Source organism: Athene noctua, chromosome 9 (genome assembly GCF_965140245.1).
Source record: "Athene noctua chromosome 9, bAthNoc1.hap1.1, whole genome shotgun sequence".
NCBI lineage: Eukaryota > Metazoa > Chordata > Aves > Strigiformes > Strigidae > Athene > Athene noctua.
The window spans coordinates 16,207,276-16,228,423 of NC_134045.1; the positions used below are offsets into that span (position 1 = coordinate 16,207,276).

General features: G+C 45.7%; 2 protein-coding genes across 7 annotated transcripts in view; one reads left to right on the forward strand and one right to left on the reverse strand.

Moving 5' to 3' along the window:
- The first annotated feature begins 506 nt into the window (after positions 1–506).
- On the forward strand, positions 507–8,027 carry CEBPG (CCAAT enhancer binding protein gamma). Of its 3 annotated transcripts, none has more exons than XM_074913559.1 (2): positions 507–621; positions 5,856–8,027. In XM_074913559.1, the coding sequence occupies exon 2, from the start codon at positions 5,966–5,968 to the stop codon at positions 6,416–6,418; it is 453 nt and encodes a 150-aa protein (XP_074769660.1). In that variant the 5' UTR covers positions 507–621; positions 5,856–5,965; the 3' UTR covers positions 6,419–8,027. The 3 variants fall into 3 exon arrangements, with proteins under 3 accessions (XP_074769660.1, XP_074769661.1, XP_074769662.1); XM_074913560.1 differs by lacking the exon at positions 507–621 and adding an exon at positions 934–944; XM_074913561.1 differs by lacking the exon at positions 507–621 and adding an exon at positions 4,798–4,923.
- Positions 8,028–10,450: 2,423 nt separating this feature from the next.
- Positions 10,451–21,148, reverse strand: part of PEPD (peptidase D) — a 145,757-nt gene continuing 135,059 nt past the window's right edge. For all 4 annotated transcript variants that reach the window (XM_074913382.1, XM_074913381.1, XM_074913380.1 and 1 more), the window contains 2 exons: positions 20,516–20,707; positions 10,451–12,267 (listed from right to left, as the gene is read on the reverse strand). In XM_074913382.1, coding sequence (XP_074769483.1) covers positions 12,118–12,267; positions 20,516–20,707 — 342 coding nt within the window. In that variant the 3' untranslated portion in view covers positions 10,451–12,117. The remainder of the gene's footprint in view (positions 12,268–20,515; positions 20,708–21,148) is intronic.

Consider the following 21,148-nt stretch of genomic DNA (forward strand, 5'->3'; position numbering starts at 1 on the left):
AGCCACCAGGCTCCTCGGCGCGGCGGAGGACACGGCCGCCTCGCTCCCCTTCCCGCCAAGCCCCGAGGCGGGCAGGGAGGCCTCTCGGCGCCTCCTGCAGCACTCTGCCCCCGCTGGAGAGGGCAAGATGGCGCCCGCGGGCTGGGCCAGGGCGCAGCCAGCCGCTCCGGGGACACGCGTGGCCGTGCCGCGGGTTTCCCCCCACCCCGGCTGCAGCAGCACGGGAGCACGCACCCAGGGGGAGGCCGGGACACACCTCGGGCCCTCCGGGCTCCCGAGGCAGCGGGCGAGCCAGCGCCACCCCGCGCAAACAGAGCGCAGCCCCACGGGACACGCACCGTCCCCACGGGACACAGCGGAAAAAACCCACCCCAAACATCCCCCGCAACACCGCGGCCTCGCCCTTTAAGAGTGCCGGCGGCCTGATTGGCCGCGCCGCCTGCCAATCCGAGCGGCGATTGCATCACCCCGGCAGCCGGCTGGGTGGCGATTGGCGAGGGGGCGGGCGGAGCGGGCGGGTGTCGCAATCGCCGCTCGCGCGCACGCCACTCTTTAAAGAAAGAGGCTCGGGCCCGGCCCGGCCCCTCCCGCCGCCGCCGCCGCCCGCTCGCGCCGCCACAGGTAAGCGCGGCCGCGCGGGGGGCGGCGGGCCGGGGCGCGGGGGGGCCGGGGGCCGCGCCGGCCCTCGCCCGCCTCCCTTCCTCCCTCCCTCCCTCCCACCGAGTCGCGGCGGGCGCCGCGGCGGGCGCCGCGCATGGGAGCGCATGATGCAATCGGCGGGCGGCCCCGGCTCCCCTCCCCTCTCCTCCCCCGGTGAAGTCACGGCTTGGCAGCGCCGGGCACCCCCGCGCCCCGCACGGGCGGGGGAGGCGGAGCAGCGCGGCCGCGGACGGGCGGCCCCCGGCCGGGGCCCGCCGGGGAGGGCGGCGGCGTCGCCGCCACAGGCCCGCGGGGGAGGGGCGGGGCGGGGCGGTCCCGGTCCCCCCGGTGGCTCCGGCCCCGCCGGGCCTCCCCGCCCCGCGGCCGGGGGAGCGGAGCGGGGACGGGCCGCGGCGCCTCCGGGCGCTTTTGACAGCGGGGACGGGCGGTCGTTAGGCTCGTCCTCCGGCGCCGCAGGACGCGGCCGTTAACGGCAGTGCCTGGGAAGGGTCTGCGAGGGGGGCTTCGCCCCCGCCGGAGCCGTTCGCCCAACTGCCGGGAGCGCGCCAGGCCGCAGGGATCCCAGGGGCTGCCCCGAGCCACGACAAAAGGCCCTGCTTTAACAGCTGGGCTTCTTGCTTTCTAGCTTCTCAATGGAGTTTTGAATGTCTTGACAAGTCTTTATGGTTCCCAACAAATTTTTGTAGCTCCAGACGCAACTTTCAAAACATACATTGCAGAAAGCTTGACGTTGGTTTTAGCTCTGACATCTGGTGGGAAATAGCAGTCATTAAGACAACTCAATACTCCCCTCAGTAATAGTGCTATGCTAGTTATAATGCTCTTCAAGAGTTATAAAAATTCATAACTTGAAAAAGTTCTGCATTTAAAGAATTAGTTCAACTTCAGAAATAGTTACCTTCATTGTAATTCAAAAGATTTGAGTTAAATTGATACCTCCTTGCCTCCTGGAATCTGGGATTGTTTGTGATTCTGTCATCAACGCTGCTAGCCTGCAGTTAGAAGACATACTTTAGATGTTCCGACCACATTATTTAAGGATATTGGAGCACATTTTTCTTGTAAAATGTATGGGAAAAGTGGAGATTCTGAGAAAAATAGGAAAGTGATGTCAGCTATGGCAACACATGAAGGTATGAGCTACCTAGTCACAAAAAAGTTGTTGCCTAACCTTCAGTATGTGAGTTATCATCAACTCTTACTAACTTGTCTGTGAGTGTGTGCAGAAACCCACGCAGGAGTGGGCTCTACCCTCCCAGTGTTCAGCAAATGCTGCTGTTTGTACAGGGTCACCTGGATTTAGTCAGATCCTATGGGGGTATTGCTACTGAAGTCCGAGAGAAGAGGGGCCACCTATTGCTCTTCAGGTTGGGACAGATAGACAGATAGACAAGACAGCTGGGTGAATTTGTGCAATAAAGTCATCCTGACTAATGATCAGAATCAATACAGTCACATCTAGAAAAGGAGCAGAGAGAAGTGCTTTGTATTTTTTGCCGCTAAGTAAAACAACCAACCCAACTGATTTAATTAACAAAACACATCTTTTGTTTTTTGACAAAACAAACATTTGGAAATTTTAAGTTTGGGGTTTTTTTGGGTTTTTTTTTTTTTGAAAGCAAAGATAAAAAAGGCCCTGATCTGCTTGGTTGGGAGTCTCTCTGGTCCCTGAGGAGTGCTGTCAGTCAGTAAGAAACATCTCTCTGCCTGAGAAGACACCTCTGGGTTACCAGCTATTATGCTGTAGTGGGTGGTCAGTTGGTGTCCTGGGTGGCCAGTTAGTGGCCCAAGGAGAGAAGAAGGCAGTTCTAACTGGCCACTGGAAACACTACCATGTGCTGGGTGGAACCAGCCTAGGGCTGTCGCTGAGCTCAAGCTAATGAGCAGCTTTATGGGAACAAGATGCTCAGAAACTCAGCTGGCTCTCAGAGGAGCTGCTTCCTGCTGTGCCGGGGCTATTGCCCCTTAACAGGAAACCAACCTGTTTGTGGAGAGGAGGAGAGCCGCTGCCTTTGTGTGGCATGGTGTCCGAGAAACAAACTTTGAGACTCATTTGCCTCCCCAGCCTCGTGGCCTCTCCCAATTACTGTGTCCTTTACCTCACCCTTCTTGAGAGCCCTTTCCATACGTCTCATACCTGCTGCCTTTAAACGTCATTCCAGTATTCCCTGAAGGATGCCCTATAGCACCTGTCACTATCCAGGATATTCTTCCTTCTCGTTGTTCTATTGAAGAACTTAAAACTGGTAGTAGAGATCCAGCTTCCAAATAACCAGAGGGAAAAATTAGTTTCAAGCCTCAACTGTTACCACTGCAGGGTTATCTGTGATGCACTATAGTTAGTGCTACTTGTTTTTCATAAATACTAGTTGGAGCAGGGCAGGAATCTAGATGTCATCTCTCCCAGGTAAGACTTGTGATCATCAGGCCAGATAAGAGCATGTCTCACTCAAGAAATAGTTATTTGATACAAAATGGATCAGTTGCAGTGGGAAGAAATTGAGGGAGATCTGTTCTAGCAGGGCTAGAACACTTGCTTGAGGTGTGACACTAGTTCTTCTCTGCTCATATCCATGTACTGCCCAACTAAAATACTCCATTAGATTTTGATTTAATGGAACAAATAATTTTTCCTTTGAATTACAGGGAAATTTGATAGAGATCTGAAGGGAATGATAAAGCAATATTAAATAGTTTCAATAGCATAAAGAGAAATAGCACATGGAACCTGGTGATGTGAAGAAACTTGTTACACATCGGGTGGGGTGCCTTTAGGGGCAGGAGCCACCCGTTCCTCTGTAGTATCTCATGAAGTACAAAAGGCAGATCTCAAAGATGGTATGGGCTACTTAACTAGGCTGACCAGATGAAGTTAGCAAGCACTGTAATGTGTTGACAGAGGGGACAGGAGAGCATTCTATCTGCCTTTGAAAAGATGCCATAAATTAGTGGAAAAATACAGGTGTCAGAGGCAAGCTAACAGAGCTGTATACTCTTTGAGGGCTACAGAAATTCCGTATTTAAACATAAAGCTGAGACAAAGCCAGTATATGCTCTGAGCGGAGCATCTTGACTAAAAATGACTGTGCAATCACACATGCACAGCTACTACAACTGGCCCTGCCAGTCTCATGTTTGTGTACAGTGACATCTTGTTAGCTCTACATTCAGTTTAACTGCTGAACTAAATTGCTTATTCAGTCAGAATCTAAGGCTTAAATGTGATTTGCAAAAGTTGCTGTAAGAGTTGAAATCAGGAAAATACTAAATACAAAAGTTAGGCATGTATGTATATAGATTCAGCTATACAGATGTAAAAAGAGCTGATGGCCTCTGCCCTGAAATACGAAAATGAAAAGATTTCTTGATAGGAGGAGTGTGGGTGTACTCACACATCTTTGCTTGTTTTAAGTGAGAAGACTTCTTAGTGACAGAATGTTAATTTTGAATAACATTCAAGCCAAACTTACTAGGCTTTTTGGTCAATTTTACTGAACCACACTGCAACTGCATCTTGTTCTGGCTCCCTCATTGCAGAAGAAAATTTGCAATTGATTTAGACAGTAGAATTTTAACCTTTTTAATGATACCGTAGCAGAAAGTAAAACAGCAACTCAGACTGCTGAGAAAGACAAACAAGAACAGTAAACAGCTGATGAACCCGTGAGTTTAGAATGACCAGTGACACACAGCAGCTCGTTTACAAACATGTCACTGCATCCGTTCATCAGCTAGACACAGAGCTACGGTCACCCACGCCTCGTGCCCTTACTGATGCAAGCCATAACCCCTGGGCTGGCCGCTGCCCATCCTGGGCGGTTAGCACTGCCCACTGCTAACGCGCTCTCCAGTGGGCCCTCTTGAGGGTGGGCAAGGAGGACGCTGAACACTAGTCGTGTGTGACAGAGCACAGGGCTGCACTGCTGCAGTGCAGTCTGTCTGGGAGTAGGATTGGTTTATGCTAGTTGGATACTTTAACATGACAAGAAATCAACACTCCTTTGACTGATCGCTGAGTACTTTTCATTGGAGCCATAGGCAGGTGTTTCAGGAACTTAGAACAACCCTGTTGCCCTTCCCCTCTTCTCTCCCAAACTTCTCTCCCAGACATTTAGGAGGTCATCCTGTGAGATGGGAAGAGAAGGGGAGCAGCTGTTAGCCTTGCCAGGGCCGTGTCCCTGCAGCAGCTGTGGTGGAGTCCTCCTTGTGCCACCAGTAGGGTCAGGAGCAGGCTGACCTCAGCAGCGGGAGAACGTGAGTCAGGTGAGAGGGTGTCCTGCTCGTCAGGCCTGTTTGTCTGCTGGACAGGAGAGTGGACAATGACCAGTGCAGGAGCCGCAGCAGGGGAACATATTTTGTGGACCAGTCAGCTATGGCTGCTGTCTTCCTAAGGATGGCAACAGTCCCCCCGTCTTTGCCATTTAGTGATCTCACATTGTCATCACCCTGCATTCCTGTCCCACCTGCTCGTTACAGTACTGTTACAGGTTTAGCTTGTCTTACCTTGCTTGGTTGAAGGGGTTCCTTTAATGTCACTCAGTCACAGACTTTGCAGCACACTACCTTTTTCCACAGATTATTTTTTCCACTCAGTACTAGTGAGACTTTAAAGCAGTCATCAGTTTGGACATCAAAAGCAAGTGCAGTGAGATGATGGAGGAAAGGTGGTGGACAGTCTGAGCACCCTCACTCCAGAGAAAAGGAACCAGGGAGGAATTTGTCTGTGCACACACCCAGAGGGATGGTCTGAAGAGGACAAGGATCAACTACTCCTGTTGGTCAAGAGTCAGGCTGTTAATAGGTTTAAGCTGCAGAAGGAAAACTCCAGTCTGAAAATTAAGAAAATTATATAACTGGAGGAAAAGTTAGACAGTGGAACCTGTTGCCAAGACAGAGGTTGTGAAACTGGAGATATTCGAGGCTAGGCTAGACACCCGTCCATCAGGGATGGATTTGGAATAACTGAGTAAAGCCAATGAACAATGCAAACAGCTTGACTAGATGACCCAGTAACAGTCCCTTCCAATCCAAATACGTTCAAGAGGCTTCTGAAATGTAGCTGGCAGCTTGTCCACTTCCAACACAGTTGTGATGGGTTATTGCCAGATGTACCATCAGTACCTTATGCTAAAGTCAGTGATGTATAAGATTGTAGATGAAGTCAGCACCTTTAATAGCAGTTTTTTTCCTACTAGGTTCACCTCGCCCTTAATCCATGTGAAGACCTGCCGGAAACGCCTTCTAGAAACATAACAGTTTTCAGTCTCCTAATAAATTCTCCTGTGTCCAAGAAGAGCCTGTCCAAATGAGCAAGACATCCCAACAGAACACCGCTACAGATGCGAACGGAGTAAGCGTGATTCACACCCAAGCACACACCAGTGGTTTGCAGCAGGTTCCCCAGCTGGTGCCTGTTAGTCCTGGTGGCGGAGGCAAAGCTGTGCCTCCCAGCAAGCAGGGAAAGAAAAATTCCTTTGTGGATAGAAACAGTGATGAGTATCGTCAGCGCAGAGAGCGAAACAACATGGCAGTGAAAAAGAGCCGGTTAAAAAGCAAGCAGAAAGCACAAGACACACTGCAAAGGGTAAACCAGCTCAAAGAAGAAAATGAACGTTTAGAGGCAAAAATTAAGCTCCTGACCAAGGAACTGAGCGTACTGAAAGACTTGTTCCTTGAGCATGCACACAATCTTGCAGACAATGTGCAACCTGTTGGCACTGAAACCACCACAACAAATCCAGAAAACAACGGACAGTAGACACTGCTGCAGCCTTATGAACTGAACACTCGGGTGTGGATTGTCTGCAACACCCATGCAGCAACCAAGCAAAAACTGTTAACTATCATTTTGTGGAGATTTTCTTCTTTTAACCACCATTTTGTGGAGATTTTCTTCTTTTTAGGTTTAACACTGAAAATTTGATACAATTAAACCAGAAACTGCTTAGGGTATTTGTTTTAAATATTTTTCTCCTGTAAAAGATTTATCTAATTAATGCAGATCTAAATTCATAGTCAACAAGGAGCTTAGTATTGGGGAAATATCATTTTTCACAGAAATGTTCACTTACCTTCTTACAGTTTGCATAATGGGAGGAATCCAGCAGGATGGTTCACTGTAGTATCAGAAACTCATAACTGGATAAAATGTCTTTTAAAATACCTTTTAGTGTAATTAAGCCCTTTGTTTTCTCTATTACATATTACAAAACTGCAAAGGCTGTGGAGGGTGTTTGCTTTCCTGTTTGGTGGACTACTTTAAATCTGTAGAGCAAGTCCTATAAAGCACCACTTAGGTCTTTCCTGTCCAGTTATAGTTAATGGGGAGGGTGTAGTAATATTGAGCTGGGATGCTTACTGATGTTTTCTAGAAAAATAGCAATACAATATGATGATATATATAGGCAGTTGGCTTCCAAACAGCAAATGAGTCTGAAGCATCATGTACAAAAGGTTAAGCAGCACATTGACAAAGCCTTTTAAGCCTGTGTTCACATTGCTCACGTAGTGACTGGGGCCTTATGAGAACAAGATACTGGTTTTTAGAAAATGACAAAATGCTACCAAAAAACTGTGCTCTGCAAAATTGCATTCTTGCTGGGGTGCAGGTATCAGGGAGAACAAAAGCTGCAGCTTGGCTAAGCAGTGAAAGGGGTGTTCAGCCAGAATGTATGAATCAGTGCTCATTGACATTCATCTCCATTTTCACGGCTGTTCAGATTTGCAATCAAGATCTTACAGAAATTCACAGTGATTTTAAAAATTAATGGTCCTAGTTTGAATAACTGATTCAGTGGAATTTCTACAACCATCATACAGTTGTGTGAAGGAGTATCTTTTGGTCTTGTTTTATTTTCATAAAACTTTTTCTATAGCAACTTCTTTTAATGCTAGTGCTAAGCCTTTGCCATGATCCATAATGCAGTGGTATGTACTATATTGAGGATTTAAACAATAAAAGTAAAGCAGGAACTTTGATGTAACCTTAATTTATTTTCATTTTTAAATATTTCATTGATGGTATGGTTGTGTTACATTTAACCTGTGTGTCTGGCTAGTGGATTATTACACTGTCTTAATTTCCTTCCTACACTACCTTTTTCCATAGATTATTTTTTTGTAGGATGCTTGTTTGCCTTGTATCTGTACTTAGGAAGAACTTGGGTATTATCTCTATGAAGATGCTGTTAGAAAATGAAAGCTTGAAAAGTTCTTTTTGAAGTTAAACTTTTAATACATGCAGAAAACTTTTATGGATTGTTTTGGATTATGGTAGTCTTTTTACAAAGATATGTTTTTTGGTTCTAGCTGCAGCTTAAGTAGGTAGGATTGAAGTATGAGAAGCTAATAAAAAACTTTTGGTTCTAGTGCTGGAGTCATTTTTCCTGTCCCTTTTCTATTTCTCCCAAATGCAGAGGTGCCCACCTCAAGCAGCTGTCTGAGAAATCAGTGCAAGTTCTCCATTCCTGTCTTCCACTCAGGTTTTACTCAGTGAAAAGAATCTCATTACATTTTGGCTGAATTCCTGTTTTAACAAAAAAGAAACCCCAACGGTTTTGAAAGAAGGGGGCAGGGGAGAACAGAACACTGAAAACTACAAGGAGAAAGATGACCTGAAAGCATCTCATTTGTTAACTCTGCACCTACTCTGGGGCAAAAGGCAGGAGCTGGTCTCTTCCCTGGTTGTCTGCTCTGTGAACGGGGACTCTGTGGCCCTGCTGGTTTGACAGGCTGATGTGGGGTCCCCCCCTAATAACTGGCACCGGGGCTCCAAATCTCTGGTATTTGATTCTGATTTTGGTAAAAATGACTTCTTAAATCTTTGAGTGGGAGCAATGCCCTTTCTGATGCTCTGGAGGGTGACTTCTCCACCTGTTACTCCTGACAGCTCTGATTCCACTTCCTTCTTATTTAAAACAAAACCACTGAGTTATGAAAAGTCATTTGCACAATGCCATTTCTGCCTTAGCAGTCTCTGCACATGCTTGCTTTGCCTAGGGAAGCACGTAGGCTGTGTGCAGCACATCACCTTGATATGTGAAGCCATAGACCCAAGGTTAAAACAAATTACTATTTTAAATTAGCCTCAGTGAGAGTGGTTGCAAGAAAGGTGTTAAGTCCACTATTCTAAGCCTCTTCCTGCCAAAACAGCTGTCTCAAACCCCGAAGGAGCAAAGGCAGGAGTGAGGCTTTCCCTCTCTTTGCCCCAAGGTGGAGCAGCTCAGGCTGTGCGACAGCAAAATGCCTCAATCTTACCCCTCCATGCAAGGCACAGGACACCCATGCCTAGCTGACTTGGACGATTCTCTTCTTCCGAAAGAAAGGCTGGAATAAATACACATCTACACAAGAAAATTTCAGTGTAGGCCTACAGAAGTTAAGGTTTTTCTTCTGACACATTTTTCTTAACAACTATAGTCTGTGACAGAATACAGTGCCTGTCACTACAAGGGGCGTTACAGCACTGTACATTTCAGCAGAAAACCTTACTCCCATTTTCTCACTGTATACTAAGAGAACAGGTCTACTCCAACCTCCACGAGCACTAGGAGGCTCTACCACTTTAACAATACCCTGTAGCTGCAGCAGCGTTATTGGCGTGGCAGATAAATCCAGAGTGCATCCAACCCCAGGGAGCTGAAGCAATTTAAATATATCAGTTCAGAAGTGCTTGGACCTTTCTGAACACACAAACTTGCTCAACATAACACACTCTCTGTTATTTTGGTGCGACTCTATTCGAGTCTGTTTGCACCGGGGGGAAACCCATTTGGGACAACATGATCGCAACAGCTTGAAATATCCTAATGTTGTCAAAAAGAAACTTTGCCGTTAACCTGTTTTTCCCCCACTAACCTTTTTTACTTATATTAAATATCACTTTGCACTTTCTTAAAGGCCTACTTCCCCCCCCTCCCCCCCCGCTAATTTAGGAAAATGTTTCACTTTTTGCTTACGTGGATAAAAATTATAATTACAGAACAGACTTCTAGAAGGAAGGATGAAATTTATATTCACCAAGTTCATGGGCTGGATTATGAAGTAAAATGGGAAATGGTGCACCATCCCAGACCAAAACGCATCCATGTCTCGGGCAAGCAAAACAACAGAGAAGCTGGTTACGTGAGCAAGTGCTTTCCCCCCAGAACTCGCGGTAGGGTTTGTTCGCTGGTACGTGTCGAAGCAGAACCAGTTCTGCCTCCTGCAGCACACCAGATTGCTCGACCTGTTCTGCAGCAGCAGAGCCCAGTATTTGCCAAGATTAATCACAGGCAGGGAAAGGCCTATTAACTAAACTGGGGTTACGGCTTAGTTGAAACAATTCCAAAACTCTCTTTTTTAAAAAAATCTGTGAAGTGTTACTTTAAAATAGTAACTGCTGTTGAACCCAAGCAACAGCAGGTTTCGGAGTGCCCAAAGCAGTGAGCGATCCCATGGGTGTGTTCAGAGCACGCCACAGGGAAGGACTTGGACACGGAGGGAACGAGGCTGAGGCCATGAGCACCATCGTGCATAGAAAAAACCTCCCAAGTTTTAGGGGGAGATGAGTCTGGAGCAGTGCCAGTCTAGTTACTGTGTTCTTGTATCTGCAAAGCCTGATGTCCTCTGCGCAAGTACTACATTGCAAAGGTACAAGACTTGCAGTCACCACACACGGGAGCATTAAGTGCAGCTGCACATACAAGCTGCTGATCTCTCGCCCTCCCCTCTTCATGCCTTCCCCTTCACAGTTGAGACCTCCTGCACTTACCTCTTACAAACAAATAATGAGCAACCTTTAAAAAACATGTAAAGAGGCTAATTTTTTAATAAAGTGACATTAAACATAAGGAGTGAAGTCCCCTGGATTATTTCACAATGTGTTTCTTTAGTCTTCAACATGCAGCTTCCTATTTAGCAGTGGGTCACCAAGCTGTTATGAATAAAGAGCAGGTTCTCGTCACACAGATCAACCCAATTAACCAAAAGAGCTCTCTGTAAAGCAAAACATTTGACAATTTCTAAGGAAATTATTTCAGACCTAAATCCAGTCCCAGGTGGGGATCAAAAAGCCAGCACCACAGTGATTTCTGACACCACCCCTGCCCCTGTTGTGTTGCATGCCTCATGTAAGACAGGCGCTTGCAGACACCCAGAAGCTCACCGTTGGTCCCGCTGCCCGCATGCCAGCTCCAGGACGTGAGGAACAGAACTGAGACCATCAAGTCAGTCAATCCCTGCACAGTGGGAAAATCCTCACTGGACAAGCAGCAAGACCCAGAAAGGCCCTGACATCCTCCTGTGACTTCAGTTCCCCCTGACACGGCAGAGGGATGTTCTGAAGTGGCTTTGCAGTCCAACTGTGCAACGGAGCCTGAGGACCGAACAGGAGTTTTGATGTGTTCATAAAGTGAGCACGATTATTTTTATGTAGTTACAGTAACCAGTGCTACTTTATGATGCAAGAAATGTATTCTCCTGCAGGTTGATGAACACCTACAGTAAAGAAAGGCTTCTCTGGGTAATTTAAAACCTGCATGAATGGAAAATCATTTATGATCATTATTAATAAAAGTCTGTGGTGTATCCAAATAAAATTTACATGATTTCATTCTGAACTGGCTAACACTGGACAGTTAAAAATAACTATCATTCTGCACAGCATATGCTGCTGAATGATCTCGAGCCCTGCGGCAAAGATACTCCCTTGCAGTTTCTAAGGCTTGTGAATACCACAGCAATCTACACTTTTAAGGAACAAATAAATGGACAAATCTAATAAGCATCAGGCTGTGTGTGAAGGATCACTACACCCACTACCCAGAGCAAAAAAATCTGGCTAATGAAGGGTCAAAGTTTCCAGAGCACAAACTGGTAGAAAGGTCAGATAAAGAAGCAGGAATGGGAGCAGAAGAGCATAATGATCACAAAATTGTGAGCATAAATGATGCCAAGAATTATTTTAATAAAAATTTGATTCTGCTTACTCCACTGACACTGAAATAAGATTCGTAAGAAAAATAAGTGTCGTTATGTCCACTGAGAACAGCTGATTTTTCTTCCGTGTGTTTTGCAGTACTTGTGATGAAGTTTAAAAAAGGACTTAGATTGTTACAATTGTTGTCAGCATTCAGATAATCCGTTTGGTTAAAGAGTCCCAATCATCAAAACTCACATTTAATTGCAAGATATGTCTGAGCTGAGATTTGGCAGAAGTATAAGCCCCACTGACAATGCAGCAGGGTTATTCAGGTTGCACTTGGTAAAGTAAACTGCTGACTGCAAGCAGCAACATTTGAGTTACCTGTATATGATGGGCTGAAGCCTTCTAACTCCATTTTTAATGAATGAATCATTCCAACTAATAGCCTGCCTGCCTCTCTTGCTATTAAGAATTGAATGCATTTTATTTTATATGCTGCAGCATTAAATCAGAATGGTGACTGATTAGTGTGACACGAAGTATTGTCTTGAAGTTTACTGCTTTTGGCTGGAGAGGCAGTCAAATGACTTGGCACTGCTTTGGCCTTCTGCCATGAAAGCCTCTATTTCTTCAACAGTACGTGGGACACACGTTAGCAGCTCCATTCCACTGGCTGTCACTGCGATGTCGTCCTCGATCCGGACCTGTTACAGAGAACACGCCGTTACCAAGGAATTGCAGCTGGGGATGAGAAGCACGTCAGTCAGGGACAGCAGCAGGAACACAAGGCATGTTTTCAGCCTGTGGTGCTGCTGCGACACCAGGCAGAGCAACACGCTGCAAGCACTGGAATCACCCACCAGCACCGTGGCACTGAGCTCTGTAGGGCCCAATCCCCCTTGGGCCACCGGCCCCTGCCAGCCTCCTGGGATGTCACGAGCTCCATGGTGACCCCGGCAGAGCAGCCCTGCAGGAGGTGGTGGCCCTGCAGGTGACTCGGGTGGTGCCTCTGCTACCTCGGGTACACCAAGGACAGGCTGATCGAGATGCTGCATCAGTGAGGTCATGCTGTGTAATTACATGGGGCCAATAAATGTCAACCTCTTGACATCAGGAGCAGGAAAAGGAACATTTCCCCTGAATTTGCCTCCAGCCTTGCTAGTACATGGCTTGCTAGGGGCAGGTTCAACAGCAGTGCCTCCTGACACCCAGAGTGCCTGTTTTTGAAGCAGTCCTGGTGCTGAACTGCAGTTAGCTGCTCTTTGTACTTAAACATCACATTCTCTTTTCTCTAAACACAATAAACTTTCAACGGAGGAACTGCAACATGAAATATCTTGTAGCTGATATTCAAAACATTGAATTTTGAGCTGATGGAGAAAGTCCTAAGCAGGTCAGACACTCCTTTTAAAATACAATCACTACATTTCAAATCATGCAAGGAAAAAGCAGATACTCTCAGTTTTCCAGCTCTTGTTCTGTTAAAATGAAAAGTATGCTCCATTTCTGTTTGACTCTAATCTCTTCTTACCAGTAAATATGCCTACACAGTCATTTCCTGTTATCTTATCAGAAAAATGTTAGTAAGTTGCTAAGCTGCAATAAAAGCAATTTTAGTAAGGTGTAAATCCAAGAGAACACAAACTCCGGGGACTCCCACCTTACAGTTGCTTTAATTGTTTCTGACCCCTTGACATTTTCAACTAAAAATAAAGCTGGTTAACATTTGTACTTCTGATTGCAAAATAATCCATTTGTTCAAACAAAATGAGTCATCCAGTCCTTGTTAAACAGTTTAATGATGTCTTTGCCAGATTATTTCTTTTACTTGGTATCAAGTTAAGTGTGTTATAAAGCAGAATTAAATAAACAAACTCCACTAAGTTCACACATTTGATTTGGACAGCTGTAAATTTGAAAGCCGTGAGGCTCTTTACACTCAGTGTCCTGAAAGGCCAGTGCCTTGCCGCAGAAAAGGAAATCAGCAACACATTGAACGATTCTATGCACTTGAACAGCTTTTACCAGGGTGGGTTTTTTGATTCATTGCTTCGAATTTGGCCATCTGAGCAAAAAATAACCCAAGGAATCAGCAAGACGGTCGCATTGCATCTAAAGGTGAATCATGCCCTCTAGCTCACAGCAGCCCCCAGCATCTGTCCTGCCGGGTCCTGGGCCCGGGCACAGCATGCCTGGGTGGACCAGCCTCTGCCAAAAATCTGTTGGTACCAGGCGAGCCCTGCAAAAATGCCAGAATCCAGGGGACAGATTTGATGACATGGTAAAAGTCAAAGCATCACACTGGCAAGCACACCAGTGTAAATGGAACTGGGCACAGTGTTGATGTGGAAAATAAAAATGGCAGTGCAAACCCAAGTCCGAGAGCAGACGGGAGGCCAGACAAAGGTAGAGCTGACTCTGCCTATGGAGAGCGCCTCTTTCTGAGCACTGCCAGCTTCACAAACCTTCACCTGCTTGAGCTGAAATTCCCCAGTGTATCTGCTACAGAGAAGTATCAGCCACAATTCATCTGCTTAACTAGTGAGATTAGGAAAAAAAAAAAAAATGTCGGTGTTTTCCAGTTTAGTGTTTCAAACCCTCACCAATACCTCAGCACTCTTTGAGGGGACAGACTGACTTGAAAGCAGAGCAGATGAAAGCCAGACTAAGAGGTGGTGGGAAGAACAAGTGGGACAAGGTGACTGGTCAATGCTGTGCCCTATCTAGGCCACAAGAAAAAATCAGGATGGGGAAGGAGCTGGCAAATGGAGCTAGGGTGATGAAAGGAGCCAGGGGTAGGAATATACAGTGAGGTGAGGCAGGACTGACAAATAATGGACAAAGAGAGATGGGGCTGGCTAAGATCCTGGTGGAGGTGAGACATGAGACACTCTGAATGAGGAGAGCACAGGGAGGGCTGGAGCCCCCTAAGCCGGGGAACTGAGAGTTACCCAATGGCGTATGATGGGGAAACCCATCAGTTTGGAGTGCCACACAGAGCAACTCATGGTATAGGAGAAACATTGTTAGGAGATCATATAATCAATCCACAGCTGTGGATTGCTGTGGAAAGCAGGAGAGCCAGCACCATCACACCAGCCTGCTCACCACCAGCAACTCCAAATAGTCTTTGGGATATAGCTGGAGGTGCACACAACCAGTGCTCCCATGGGGTCTTACTCATCACTCCTAGGAAAGCTCCAGCTTTTTCTCCAGGATCTAACCATTTCTCTGCTTGGATAACTATCACCTGAAATGGGTGCTTGCTGTAACAGAGAAGACAGACTTCTCAGTGCATATTTTTCCTTTCTCTAAAAGCAACACAAGTGCAGAGGAACACAGGTTCTCAAGTGGGAGAAAGTTTTTGCATTTGCTCTTTTCCTTCACACCCTCCATGCTTCGCCCTGAGCTTAAACTCAGCAGCAGCAAGAAGCAGCTTCAGAGGACCTGCAAAACCTTCCCTACAGGAGAGCCCGGCATTTGGTCTTGTCTTTGGTCCAAATGGACAAAAGATGCTGGATCTGCCTGGCAAGGCTCACTGCCTTGGGACTGCCTTTCCCAGTGGGGGACAGTGGTTATGAAACTTGCTCTCAGAGCTGTCCCTGTCTGCAGGCTCTTTGTTCAACAGTGCTGCTTGTTTCAGGGCTACAGAGTGGTTTGGAATCGAACACAGTTTAAAGGAACAGCAAACTTAGGTGTGAGGTTTGCTGCACCAGCAGCCTTCAGGGCACTCTGCAAACACCCCAGGGGACGCTTTGTTTTTTCAGTGTGAAATGGCATGCTTCAAAAAGCACTCCTGCAAAGCTGAAATGGCCAGGAATGCCAGGACTGTCCCTAAAATGCCTTTTTCTTATCAAGGGTAGTGGCATGATCTGTCTAGATAGACCTCATTGCACAACTGTCTAACGCCAGCAACAGACCATCATGTGGCTCGGCTCAATGGACCCAACTGTCCCAAAGCAAGCTGTGCAGGCATAGCCAAGGACAGCATAGGAGTTAAATACCAGGGCTGCTGTCAGCTATATATACAGCCTCGCACTTTGTCCTGACTTACTAATACAGTCATGCTCCCCAGAGCCTCCTATGTTATCTTCCAAGGGAAGGGTTTGTAGCACTCATTCATTTCTTTTGGATGATGATATATATATATAAAAAAGACTTTTGAGAATCAAGAAACAATTGTGGCCAATTAAATAGTCCAGATTTGCACGATGACAGATCCCAGATGTGATTAAAAAAGACCACTGGTGACATGTCTCCTTTTTTAAAAAATCTATTGAACATTTATTTGATTATGGCTGTGGAAAGCAGCAATACTATCGCTGCAAGATCTTAAAGCGGGAGACTCGCCTGGGAAACGATGACAGGACGTGGGCCACACATGCTACCCCACAAAGTAAATTAGCACATGTGCTTCTGTCTGGCTGAAGGATCCATGTGTCTGTTTTTATAGCTGGTATCCTACAGAGGCAGATGCATGTAGCCAAGGGGACTTATTTTGACGCAGCTATCAACTCACCAATAATTTTTAACAGAGCAAACTTACCATGAGCAGGGTTTGACTTCTGTATTTCAGGGGTATTGGTTAGGAAACAGAGCTGCTCTTGGGTCAAACCCAGGGACAGGAGGGCAAGTTGCAGGGCTGGGGAAGGCACTTTCCTGTTACCATGTTACACAAGGTGGCAATGCCAAGATGTTTTCTATAGAGGCTAACAGGCTCTGTGCTACAGGCTGACTCTCATTCCATGCGGCCAGTCTTCCCTCTTCTTATTCACAAGCAAGTCCTTATGTCAGGCACACTTTATTTTAAAGGTCCACATATAAATATTTTATAAAAGAGGATCAAGATTAGTAGGGTGAGGCCATGTATTTTATTAGATCAACTGATACGGCTGGAAAAAGAAGCTTCAGGCACACCCCTTCATCCAGGCTCACAAAGCCGCCATAAACTGTAAGCTAAATACAGGTTAGAAACAACAGCTCTTACTTTAACCTAATTATGTTAATTAGATAACTTAAGAGAAAAGGGCTAAAGAAGGTTTATAAGCACTAGTCGATGTTTTTGGGTTGCCTACAACTATTGTCTTACAAGAACTTTGAAGAAAGCTATATATTTCATTATGACAACTGTTTTTCTATGAAAACTTTAAAAAAAGATGTTGTGTAGCACTATTACTGCTGCATAATATAAAATGTTAAACAGCAGATGAGCATGTTTATTGCCTAGTAAACTATTTCATTCACAACACACATTCACCATAAACCCAGAAACAGAGCTCAACCTTCTGAAGATATAAAAACCAGGACAGACACAACTGCATGGCTCCACGAACTGAAGGTAGAAGCAATTAAATATCCTGCTTTTTATTTGGTTTAACATTTGTTCCTGAATAAGGGAAGTACTACTGTTTTGAAAAATACTGTAATATTAGCAGAGCTTCAAGGTCCTGGGCTTTGTAAATCTATTTAAATTTTAAATGAGAAAAATCTGCAAATGAAAGAAAGTAATGTATTTTAACATTTAGCTGTCTTTCAGCATCTTCTCTAAGTTGCAGAGTTTTCACATATTAAGTCTAGAGCTAGTTCTTCAAATCCTAGTGAAAAATAAAGCCTGAACAGAGATTGAATATTTAGGGCCAAAAAAAGATTGAATGGTTTTACTGAGTCTTTGAGAAAACATCATATGAACTGCATGAATCAGTAATCAGCTTATGAAGAATGGAAATGTCAAACCCTAAAGGGCAGCATTTGGAGTCAGTATTTCCCCTTCCCCGAGGAACTGGCTGCTTTTCCTGAGCAATGTACACAACCGTATACACATACCTCTACTTGTACATCGATGTTTATTTATGAGAGTGGCGCGGGCAGAGTCCAGGCAGAGCAGAGGTGCCCTGGGATGGGCGCTGCGCCAGCACTTGACGGCAGCCCTTGCCCCACAGAATTTATGACCTCGGTAAATTGGACCTTACTTTTGCAGATGAACTGAAGTACATGTGACTGAGTGACTCCCTGAAATTGGCCGAGGAAGCTTGTGAAGGACTGAACTCAACGGCTGTCAAATAAAGAGTTTGGGGCTTCAGACAGGGCAGCCTGTGCTCTCAGAAGCAGATCCCCTAGCAAAACTTCTTGCCTCCCTCCAGAGGGATCTGTATTTGACCCAGAACAGCTCTTGTTTGGTAAAAGCCCAAATGAGGAGGTCCGTGAGCAGCAGCTGCAGCCATGAAGCTGGGGTGTCAGTGTTACGGGGTGCAGGACACCTGGGCTGCCGACTGACCTGGTGTGTGCAGGAGCAGCGCCGGTGCCGCCAGCACACGCCCCGCACGCCGGCAGCAATGCGGAGTGGGCGAAGGAAAACCTCTCTCATTCTTTCCTTCTCTTGCAGCTTTTACAATCTCTTTATGGCTAATACCAGGCAGCATGAATTATGATAAGTGGCTACAGTCTTGCCCTTTTTGGCACAGCAAAAGAGCTTTTCTTCTCAATGCAGAGACTTGTCACAGTCAAGAAAATTATTCAAAATGCAAAAAAGGCATGAATTCAAGGTGAATTCATTAAAATCCACAAATTCCCCTGTGTGGACAGTCTTAATCAGAATTACAGTGGCGTTACTTCGGTTAATGTAAGTTCATTTTTGAAGTGAATTAAACTAAACCAAATTATGAACATTTTAATTAGTGCTGAGCTCTGCAGCGGGAAATAGACTACTTATTTCCTTTTGTAGAATGTATTTTTCTTTTAAACTTAAAGGAAGATTGGACTGGTTGTAGTGAACTCTTCAGCTAGGACTGACACCATTACTAACCCCTGTACTATTAATGTTTGTCAGTAAAAGCACTGGGCATCACAAGATGGTTTTTAATCATGTACAGAGAAATTGTTTCTGATGAACTTTTGAGAGAAATACTCACTCATTCTGGATAAACTAGAATGAACCAGCTCGTAGATAACTAAGCACTCTACACAGCACAAATTGCATCTTCTATTTATGCAGAATCAAGTCAGAATTATAAAGATGGAAAAATTAATTTTGATTGCATTATAATTCAGCTTTTGTGTAGAATTCAGAAATATTCGGATGTACTTCAGTCTCAGATTTTATTTCCATTCTTCTCCTAGACAAAATCAAGTGACAACATCTGGCTCAGAGTGTGTGTGTATTATTATTTTTTTTCTCTAAGTAAAATGTATTGTTCACAGGGGGATCGGAGATTTAGATTTTTGCTCAATCGTTTTTGGGCAGCTCCCCCTTTTAGCAAAGTTTGTTGGCTAGCTCTCCTTACAAGTCATCATTACAGGAAGCTAAGCAAAAAACAGGGGAGAAAGTTAGACTTTGCCTCAAATCTCTAGAACAAAAGTGCCTGATCCAGCAACTTATTACCAAGGTAGAGATCCTGTACTGTCACTCCTATTCCACGCAAACAGACAGCAGGTGAGCCATGTGCATACCTCCAGGCATTCACAGCAATGCACAGAAAAAACATGGGCTCTGCTGAGCACTTCCAGAGAAAGCTCACCAGGAATCAATTCAACTGCCAAAAAACCCTCACAGTGTCTACAAAGAAAGGGAAGATAGTTAAACCTGTTTTCGCTGCAGTGTCAAGCTACAGAAGTACCTTACTGCGTTCCTTTAAAATATGCTTCAGCATGCAGTGCCATATGTAACGTGCTCACAGTTAGAAAATGCTGAGTTAGCTGCCTTTCGTTCAGGAGTACCTCAGCTGGTGGCTGGAAAGTCTTGATAAAAGAAACAACACAGAGACAGATAACATCCCAAACCTCAGCAGTGAATTAAATACCAGTAGGGGTGAAGTCCCATGTCTCTCGATAAGGCTGCACACACACTGTATGGGGAGCAGCTGCCCCGGAGCACCGCTGGTTCACACGACTGGTGATGGCGCACACAACTTCGCTGTTGGGGTTGGTTGTTCAAAGCCAGCTCAGACCAAAAGCATTACAGTAATTACCCTCTCATGGCTGGCATAGTGATAAATCAGTCGATGGCAGCAGCAGACAATTCCTAATGAGTGACTTTTCATACCAGAAAATCACCACCATTGCCAGTGATTGTTAGCTTTGTTGAGACTTAGCAGAAAGGCCATGAGGAGGACGGGGCATTGCAGCTGCCTGCTCTATCTTCTCTGTGCATGAATACGGAAGCTTGGAGAACAATGCAGCACCCTTCAAATGCTCACCCTGCTAAAATGAAAACCCACTGGAAGCCACTGCAACTGCTAAATGCTCTGCAAGGGCGGTGGCTTGAATGGGAAATATGCCCTGGAGAGCATGGAGAAACAAGGCCCCTCAACTTGCACAGCAGCTGCCTGCATGGGAACGATCGCCCAGACCATGACTGCCCCCAGAGTCAGCCAGCACTGCTGCCTGAGCCTGCAATAGGACACCTCGAGCGCGGGTGCTCGTGAAGACCATCGGCTGTTCCCTTGGAAAACAGGGAAGGCTTTACATTCACAAGTTTCGTGCCGTTCTGGCAATAGTCCAGTAAGAACAATTATTGCTGTTTTTCTCTACCGCTTCCCTGACTTAAACCAGCGTCAGGTTCTTCTGGCCTAGGAGGGAGCACCAGACTGTGCTGCTGTCAAGGAAGCTAACTCTGGAATATGGATCTCAGTCACATACTTCATAACATACTCATTTCACACATTAGACAAAACACCCACCTGTACAAGTCAACGTACAGAGTTGACAGAAGGTATTTCAATCGATGAAAAACTAGAGCTCTATCATTAATCAGATATCATAAGTATAAAACTGCCTTGAAAAATAACAAAGAACCCACCAGTTTGTCTGCAGGGTCAAATAGCCCAAGGTGCTGCTTCAGGAACAGCCCTATGTGCAATACATTACAACTTCCAAAAGATTTCTTCTCAAGTACATACTAAAGGCAAACAAACAGAAAACCAATTTCAGAAAACCATATGGTTAAGAATTACTCACCCCACCAAATCCTCTAAAGCGCTGCAGGACGTCATTGTTGATGAAACAGGACTGTGCAGGATCACGGAGGGCTTGATCCAAGAGGTGGTCGATGAAGTAGATGCCCGGCTCGATGGTCAGCACCATGCCCTGCTCCAAGCTGCGGGCGGTGCGCAGGCTCCTGAGCCCGGGCAGGTCAATGCGCTCCACTCCCTGCACAAGAAACACTGGTTCTGACAGAGAGAAGGGCAAACCGTGGTGACCTTTTATCAAGACCCTCCTATGCTGACTGCTCCTTAAGACACCCAAAATACAAAAAAGAATTGGGAAGTAGGGAACTGAAACCATGCTGTAGTTACCACTCTCATCAGTCCCTCATTTAACTTTCACATACAGTGATGACCAGCTTTCAACTCAATATGCAAACTGGTTCTGCACCACAGAAATCCTGGCTTTGGATATGCTTGGTACTGTCACTCCCTGCCTTGGAAGAAGTATTGCACTATGGAGAAAAAACAATTACTTGCACTGTTTCTTTCTATACCCTCCCTTGCAAAGTACGATATTTTAAGAGACGTGCAAATCTTGAAATGCCCCCTCCACGTCATGGCTGAACTAGCTGAACTATGCAGCAGAGAACAATTTCTCCAAGGA

Bases quoted from the DNA above. Each gene is read 5' to 3' on its own strand.
- CEBPG (XM_074913559.1), top strand. From the start codon at position 5,966: ATGAGCAAGACATCCCAACAGAACACCGCTACAGATGCGAACGGAGTA.